This window comes from Ascaphus truei, chromosome 3 (genome assembly GCF_040206685.1).
Source record: "Ascaphus truei isolate aAscTru1 chromosome 3, aAscTru1.hap1, whole genome shotgun sequence".
Taxonomy (NCBI): Eukaryota; Metazoa; Chordata; class Amphibia; order Anura; family Ascaphidae; genus Ascaphus; species Ascaphus truei.
Window position 1 is genome coordinate 197,996,074 of NC_134485.1, and position 9,238 is coordinate 198,005,311.

Here is a 9,238-nt window from a genome sequence, read left to right on the forward strand (position 1 = left end):
CAGCCTGCAGGCCCAGAAGGAGTAGAGTTTGTAGAACAAACAGCACAGCGCACCAAAAAAAACTTTTTTAGCTGTGGATGTACAGTACAATGTCTGTGTATTGTTGCAATATTGGATATTGGATATTAATCCTTAAATAGAATAGTGATGGCAAAGGAAGGATATGCAATATGATTCACGTGTGTCCCTTTAACAAATATCAAAAAAGAACCCCTTCAAAGAGTTTAGTCCACTTTTAAATCATCAGTATAGTAGTAGACAAAAGTTGCCAAAAATTGATTGAAAAAATAGGGTACTCACAGGATCTCCTTTCTTGTAGCTTCCGTGTTCGGCGTGCTCCAGCCAGTGTCCGGTCCAGAGGTAGAAGAAGCAAAAAAGCGGCGGTGCACAACCAGATAGATCACGAAGAGGGCCGATTAGTAAGCTCTTAGAAAATTTTATTGGCACATAGGTAACAGGTTAAAAAAGCACTCTTATGCGTTTCGTGCCGGATGGCGCTTTATGAAAGAGTTGAGAACTCTGAAACATACAGTCCTCCTCTTTGTAGCACATTCATTCCCTGGGATTACTTTCCGCCAATAGTGGTGTATGAACGCAGGTGTAGGCTAAACGGCACTGATTAAATCTGCCCGAGGTGCCGACAAGAGGGTGTGTAAACTGTCTCGAATAATTAGCATTAACCCAGAGCATGATATATGCCACAGAGAGGACGACTGATGACTAAACATAAACAGTTTATTTTAAAAACATTCACATCAAATGTGTAGTAATAAGCAAAGTTCAAACACCTGTGTAAATTATTATAGAAAGTTAATATTAATGTTGCACAACTTCTCAAATCTAATGCATGAACATTTTAATGTTATGCAACTATGTATTTATTAAAGGATCTCTCCCATATATTGTAAATACCATTGAATAAACATATAAAAGGGAGATGAAGAATAGAAGACTTCACATAAACCAAGTTTATATACATCTCAGAGACGGTCCTTAACTGATCAGATATAAAACATAGTTATTAAACTAGTTATCATCAGATGAATTTATTAAACTGTCATTGCCTTTTAGATATGTATAATTCCCATAAGGGATATTATATAGCTCATTATATCTTTAAAGCTGCAGTTCAGTCTTTTTTATTTTTTTTTAATTCAATAGTTTCATGTGGGCAATCTCTAATTACCTAAAGAACTGTATAGCTGCCAGTCAATTCGTTCCCATGTATTAATCGTGAAATTTGGCGACATCTTTAGATATGGGATATGTTTTTCATCTGCTTCTGTCAGTCAGTGGAAGCTCATGAATATTCATGAGCACTCCTGCACTGACATGTGCAAGAGGGAGGGCAGGGCTCACAAAGGGGTGTGACAGGACATGAAGGGGCAGTGCCTTAGCAAATGGTTGTTAAAATAGAATACAAGAAAATTGGTCTTTCAAAGTTGTTATTTTTAAAACAGAAAATGCTAAAAGTATTTTTTCTTACTACAGAACTGATTTATTAAAAAAAACACACATGCAGGATAGTGACTGAACTGCAGCTTTAATAGGCATGATTGTGAATATAAACAAAGTTGATTAAACAGACACTGCACAAGTAATATATCAGGATACCATAATGTGAATAAACTGATAGATATTGACTAAGAATATACATAGACACATTTTAGATGCATAATCTCTTATATGATTTACATGTTATTAAATAAATTCAAAAACAATTCAGGAACATTTTTAATTTTTTTTAAACAATTATCATTAACCATTAGTATTAGATATCTTCATGGATCTTTTCTCATGAAATTGATGTCAAAATAATATTCTCATTATTGTAGTTGATCAAAAAATGGAGGTCTTGGGCTGGAATAGAAATACACGATCAATATATATAAATATCATAATAGCTAACAGAAGTATATTTTCCATAAAGAATCAGAACTTGAATTAATATATATGTAGAAAACAAAAAGAGGACAGCGTGGCTCCCATTGCATAATACTGTATTTTAATAATGGTTAATTTAAGATTAAGGACACTTACAATGTGTAAATAGATAAAAAGCAGTGGTTAAAAAGTCTTTGACATCACCCGCGGGACCCTCCGTTTGTAGCTCCACGTGTAGTATGTAGAACCGCTCCTGCTGCGGACGTCAGGGAGATGCGCGCACACAATCTCCTCCTGATATTCAAATCCCGCGAGAATTGGCAACCGGGGATAGAACTGGATACCAGCACAACAGACTCTGCTCCATTCACTGAAAATGAGGATAAACAGAGCGGACGGGCTCCAAAGTGTGGCGGATAAATGCCAAAGTGCTTAGATAAGAAATGTGTCATTTAAAGTCCAATTAGACTCCTTTCCCTACGTGTTTCGTCGCTGCATGTGACTTCCTCCAGGGATGCTAATCACATTGCAAGTGTCCTTAATCTATCAGCAATACCATTATTAAAATACAGTATTACGCTATGGGAGCCGCGCTGTCCTCTTTTTGTTTTATAGATTGAGAGGAAGTTGTTTGATCCTGAGGACTGGCAGCGACACCCAGCAGCTGATTGAAGACACTTATTTCTTTTTGGGGCTTTTTTTCCCTCTTCCCCCCCTTTTCCTCCCTCCCTTTTCCCTGTTTGTGTGTTTTGTGTTGTTTTGTCTGTTTGTCCATTGCAGCATACTGATATATCACCTATACACATTGTCACATCTGGTTCACAACCATTTATATGTATCTATCTATCTGTCCGGTTTTCTAGCTAGCGCAGCAGTTTTTTCTTTTCTTTTTTAATATATATGTAGGTCTATATACACCTATCCTGCTTTTTGCACAGGGCACATGACTCTACATAAAAATATATATATTCCAAGAGCAAGGATGTATTGAATCAGAGAAAATGATACAACTCCCAATTGGTATTGATACCAGATGGGGAGAGAGCACCCAATGTATTGATCCAGTACATCTCCGTTTATTTAGATTAAGACGGTCACCCCCCCTGGAGGGCATTTTAATATATTCTATACCTAGAAATTTGAAGTTGTTTAAACCGCCTTTAGGACATTCTGAAAAATGTTTAGATACTGGATGGTTTGGGTCTCTTTTTTTAAATTAATCTAAAATGTTCCATTATTCTCTGTTTCAAAGGGTGAATGGTTCTGCCCTCATACCCTTTGTTACATCTGCATTTCAAATTATAAATGACAAAGTTAGTGTTACAATTGATAAAACTTTGTATTTTGACATTTTTCTCCAAATTTTCATCAGACAGTATATTTGTTTGGTATGCATACATACGTACTTTGCAATTAGCACATTTGAAAAACCCTTTCAAAGTTTCCAACCTATTGCCCTCCTGATTTGGGGATTTATATTGGCTATGAGAAGCAAATTCTGAAAAGGTTTTGCTCTTTTGTAAACACATTTTGGACCTTTAATTGTAAAAGGACGCAAATCCTTATCTAAGATTAATACGTCCCAATGTTTTGTACACTACGTGACATGGAACAACTATTGGAAGAACAACCAGAAGAGATTGAATCTCCGGATCAAGTTGTCTACATTTTTTGGCCGCAATAAATCAGGACTCAAAAAAAAGTCTGTGTTTTTTCCGAACTTTATCCAAGGCCCTCACTTACTCACGTTAGAGAGACTAGTAGAGAGGGACTTGAATACTCTATCTAAAGGGTCCTCTATCCAATATTCAAAAATCGACAATCTAACAAAAGCAGAAAGATCAGAATTAATGTCTTCGAAGAAGGATACTTCCATTATTATTAAAAATGCTGACAAGGGTGGAGCTATAGTCATACAATCATCTAGTGACTATTGTAAGGAAGCCCTTCGCTAACTGGAAGATATTCAATCATATTCAAAGTTAACACGAGATCCTACGATTGGGTTTGTATCAGAATTAAAACAATTACTAGATACAGGTAGAATTTTCCATGTCATTGATGATGGAGAATTTGACTATCTGTAGTCTAGGAATCCAGTTGTACCAATTTTTCACCATCTCCCAAAGATCCATAAATCCTTGATCTGCCCGCCTGGCAGACCTATTATATCAAGTACTAGCAGATATACCCGGCGTTGCCCGGGATGTAATTTTCCCGCACCCCTTCTATCTCCGCACCCCCTTCTGTCTCCGCTTCCCCCTCTCTCTCCATTCACCTCTCTCTCTCCCCCTTCCCCTCTCTGCCCCCACTCTCTTTCTCCCCCGTTCACAGCAATCCGGTCCCCCCCCCCTGTTCACAGCTGTGGCCTCCCCGTTTACAGCTCCGTCCCCCCCCTTCACAGCTCCTTCCCCCCCCACACAGCTCCGTTCCCCCACACACTCTCTCTCTCTCACACACACTCTCTCTCTCTCTCACACACACTCTCTCTCTCACACACACTCTCTCTCTCTCTCATACACTCTCTCTTTCTCTCTCTTTCTCTCTCTCTCTCTCTCTCTCTCTCTCAGCAAGGACCATGTATTTCACTATTCACTTTACTTGCAGACATGTGAGTATCTTCACTGGTATATACCAGTTTTTAACTGCACTATGTTATATAAGCATATATGCTTGAATATATTAATCCCTTCTGGGTTTATTTCACATAACATTAGTATGCATTTAAATTTAAATATATATATATATTCCTCATGTATTGTTATCCCAAAGGGATTCACTTTCTGTTTTTCACATTTGTATGGCCAATCCCTTCGCCAGCTGCATGCTCCTTACATGGAGAAGTGCGGCGATTATAGATTTCTTTTACACACACACACACACACACACACACATATATATATATATATATATATATTTTAATATATATATATATATAACTATTGCTAATCCAGGCTCTGCCCATTTTCTACAATTGGGTACCTGGGAGAGGAGCCATTTGCACACTACACCCACTGTGGGGAAATATTGTGAAGACGTGACTGATTTCACCAACTATCCCCAAATCAGATTGACATCATACAAATTAGCACTCTGAGGGAAGGGGCTCACACAAGGCCGTGTGAGTTGTTCTTATATTTATATACATACCTGTTTATACTCATCCCATCGCTGTAATACTCATCTGAATACAGCTGTTCTTCCTATCACCCTCCTCTGAGGGAAGGGGCTGACACTAGGCCGTTTGAGTTATTGATGTTTATATTTATTTTCGTATTTACCATCATTCATCTGCATCTTACCCTTTTCCCTTCCCCTCTCCTTTCCCTCCCCCTCCCCTTGCTAACATATTGTGTTAATTAATATATGCACTAATCACTTGTATAAACTATTATCTCTTTTACTTCTGAGATTAACACCTTGCGCTGACCATCATTCTGTTTCTACTGCCGCTGTAAGAAGATTCTGGGTTCCATCTTCTTTCTGGTCAAGCTGCAGAACTGCGACAAGGGCTAGTATTTTCTGTTACTTTACTAGCCCACCTGTGTTACATTTACACACGTCATACAAGGTAGGGAGCGCCCCAGCTTTGTTTTTTGTTTAAACAATTAGGTATATCTTCAGGTGTGATTGTGGGAGGCCGCACCCTATATAAAGATCAGAAACTTTGTGAGTTTGGTCTTCACCATACAGGTGTGTGGAAACACGTCATGTCACGATCAAAAGAAATCTCTGGGAACCTAAGAAAAGCCGTTATTGATGCTCATAAGTCTTAGAAGGGTTACAAAACCATTTCTAAGGGTTTGGGGCTCCACCAATACACTGTCAGACAGATCTGCAAATGGAGAAAGTGCAAGACCACAGTCACTCAACCCAGGAGCGGTCATTCTACCAAAATCTTTCCAAGAACAAACCGGCAATCATCCAGGAAGTCACAAAGAACCCCAGAGTAACTTTCAAGGACCTGCAGGCCACTCTCACCTTGGCTAATGTGAGCGATCATGACTCAACTATCAGATAAAGACTGAACAAGAATGGTGTACATAGAAGGATAGCCAGGAGGAAACCACTGCTCTCTAAATAGAACAGTCCTGTCCATCTGAAGTTCACCAATGAGCACAACCACAAGACTTCTGGAACAATGTTCTCTAGACAGACGAGTCAAAGGTAGAATATTTTGGCCTCAATGAAAAACGTTATGTTTGGTGAAAACCAAACACTGCGTTCGAACAGAAGAACTTCATCCCAGCCGTCAAGCATAGTGGTGGGAGTGTGATGGTTTGGGGCTGCTTTGCTGCCTGAGGACCTGGACGGCTTGCCATCATTGACACAACCATGAATTCTGCATTGTATCAGAAGATTCTAGAAGAGCATGTCAGACCATCCATCAGTGAGGTGAAGCTGATGCGAAAGTGCGTCATGCAGCAAGACAATGATCATAAACATTCAAGCAGAATCACAAAATAATGGCTGCACAAGAAGAAATTCCGTGTTTTAGCATGGCCTAGTCAAAGTCCGGACATAAACCCCATTGAAATGTTGTGGCAGGACCTAAAGCGAGCTGTCCATGCAAAGAACGCTCAAAACCAATGTGAGAGGCTGATCATCAGTTACATGAAACACTTAGTTGAATCTACTGAATCTAAAGGTTCACATACTTTTTCACACATGGATTTGTTTGATTAGGTTATCTTTATCTGTTATTTGGACTTATATTAAGATCTAATAACATTTTAGGTTTGAAATATGTGAACATCCTAAAGGGTTCACAAACATTTTCTCGCCATTGTATATACCGTACACACACACACACACACACACACACACACACACACACACACACACACACACACACACACACACACACACACACACACACACACACACACACACACACACACACACACATATAATATTACATTTGAATTGGAGTACAGGTGTGCTAAATCTTAGCACCCTTTTGTGGATATGGGCCAAACTGTATTTGTTCAGTAGTAATATTTACATTACACATGTACATTCCTTCTGTCTCCCAAAACACCACTAACATTCTTAGGAGAACGTGTTCTCTTCTCTCTGTTACTTTTATAGCTGTACTATACCTACAGTATATCAAATTGTACTGTACTTTACAGTGGCCTTTACTTTGTAAATCCAATCATTTAGCAAAATGCATTAACCTGTTCACTGCCAGATGGGCCTGTAGTGGATTGCAAAGCAGAGTAGTACTGTATAGTGGTACTATTCGTGAACAGAAATCGTAATCCTTTACAAGTAGTGATTCTCTCTGCTACTGTACCTAGTAAATCACACATAGACCACACAGTGCTCAATAAGAATAAAATATTAAATAAACGTGATTACATCTGGAGTTGCACTACAAAATACTGCGCTTATATATACTGTTATATGTTAATAAAATACTATTGCTATTGCTAAAACAAAATATAAGCCCTTCCATAGCAATTGTATTTTAAAACACATAATATAAATGGTCTGGGTTTTCCCAAAGTGGCTATACGTTTTGGGGGGTTCCAGAAAGTTCCAATACATTTTTGTAAAAAAAAAAAACAGTGACAGGGTGAGGTAGAGATGGTTGTTAACTCATTTAAAGGAAAATTGCCCATCTCCTTACAAGTTATGATAAGCAGTCTGTTTGCATGAGTAGCTTATTCACTGACATCACCATAACCATCCTATTTATGCTCAAATTATTACCAAACTCCTTCACTGTCCATCCAACTTTATAGCCATTTCATGGGAGGTTGTACAGTATATGCATTCGAGAAGGTCAGTGTTTATATTAAGCGCAACTTATTGTAATAATATAAATTGCATTGCAGGAACCAGTCCTTTCAGAGCTGATGGGCAGAGGAACACACCCAATGATTGTCTGTACTGGCTCAAGACAGACTTGTCTAAAGTCCAGCCCAGCCAATGTGTGGAAGCAGGAGGAGGGATGAAAGAGCCTGCTTGTGACTCATACAGTATATCCTTCACTGCACTCTGTAGACATAACGGGACAGTCGGGTACAGAGCAGAGCAGTGCATGGGTCAGCCTGGCTGCAGAGCCCTTACCTGCAGCTGCTGCAGCTTGCCCTGCAGAGAGTGGGCAGCGCTGCTGTGAGTGGGCGTGGCAGGCTCGATTAGCTCATCCTCAGCATCAGAGCTCGACATGGCATCGTCTGGGGTCCCTCTGTCTTCAAACTGCCCCGAAACTACCACCATCCCTCTGCGCCTCTCTGCCAGGGGCTTCAGTTGTCAGGGTTGGGTGGGGGGAGAGTTGCAGAGTGATCCAGACACTGCTAGATCAGAGCTGGCAGAGACTCATGGTCAGATCTCTGCCAGTGCAGCTGGCTTTGCAGGAAGAGGAGGGCTATGTGTGTGTGTGTGTGTGTGTGTGTGTATGTGTGTGTGTATGTGTATAAATGATATATATGGAGCTACAGTGTATGCAGGCAGGTGATCTGTCTGATAATATTATCTCATTGAATCTGTCAAATGATCCCAGAGGTTGCCTTGCCGAGTCTGCTCTGACATCATAGGGGTGGGATCTGTGTTTTTCCCCCTATGCATCACGTGGTATATACAATATTTATTTATTTTGACTGTTTCATGTTTTTGTACCATACCAGTTGATCTTGATTTTTTCCCCCCCGTTTTCAGGCAGCATCATACTGCAGATATAATCATAAAACAATGTTGTTGCTGGTTCTGGGCATTTGGAATAAGGATTGCAAACAGTATTATAGTTTAGACTTCAGATGGTTGCAGAGCATTATTTAAACACATTTTAGCCCATCCCTAAAGATATGGTCATCCAAGTGTTTTGTGGTATCAGATAATATAGCTATTCAATGTACCTAAAAAAAAAATTATAGTATATATATATATATATATATATATATATATATATATATATATATATAATAATGTAGTATATATTTTTAATCAAACAGTCCTTTATTAGTTTTATATAGTTTATTCAAATGATGTTCTAAACTATCATGTTTTAATATTTAATGTTAACGTTTATAACAACACATTTTAAATAGTACATGCTGTTGAAAAAAAGACAACCTATGTTACATTTAGTCAACTGACTCATCCTATATGTGCATTAAAAAAAAACCTTTTGCATGCTTATATTAAAAATATAGCAGAATAAGTTTATGGTATCTTGAAAAGTAAAATATTATAAAGCATTACAAAAATATTGCCTGGCAACCTCTTAAGAAGCCCAGAGTTCTAGAGAAAACAATTGACATAATATATTCCCCTGGGTGTTATTGTATAGACGAGTTAGAGGTACAGTATTGCTAACAGAGATTGCAGGAAGAAAACACAAGATCAA

The 9,238-nt window shown here is 38.7% G+C and overlaps 1 protein-coding gene across 1 annotated transcript in view; it reads right to left on the minus strand.

Moving 5' to 3' along the window:
- KCTD7 (potassium channel tetramerization domain containing 7) overlaps nucleotides 1–8,432 on the minus strand; it is a 40,721-nt gene extending 32,289 nt beyond the window's left edge. Inside the window, exon 1 of the mRNA XM_075589910.1 lies at nucleotides 7,963–8,432. Within this exon, the coding sequence (XP_075446025.1) occupies nucleotides 7,963–8,112 (150 nt within the window). The 5' untranslated portion in view covers nucleotides 8,113–8,432. The remainder of the gene's footprint in view (nucleotides 1–7,962) is intronic.
- Between the last annotated feature and the right edge of the window lie 806 nt (nucleotides 8,433–9,238).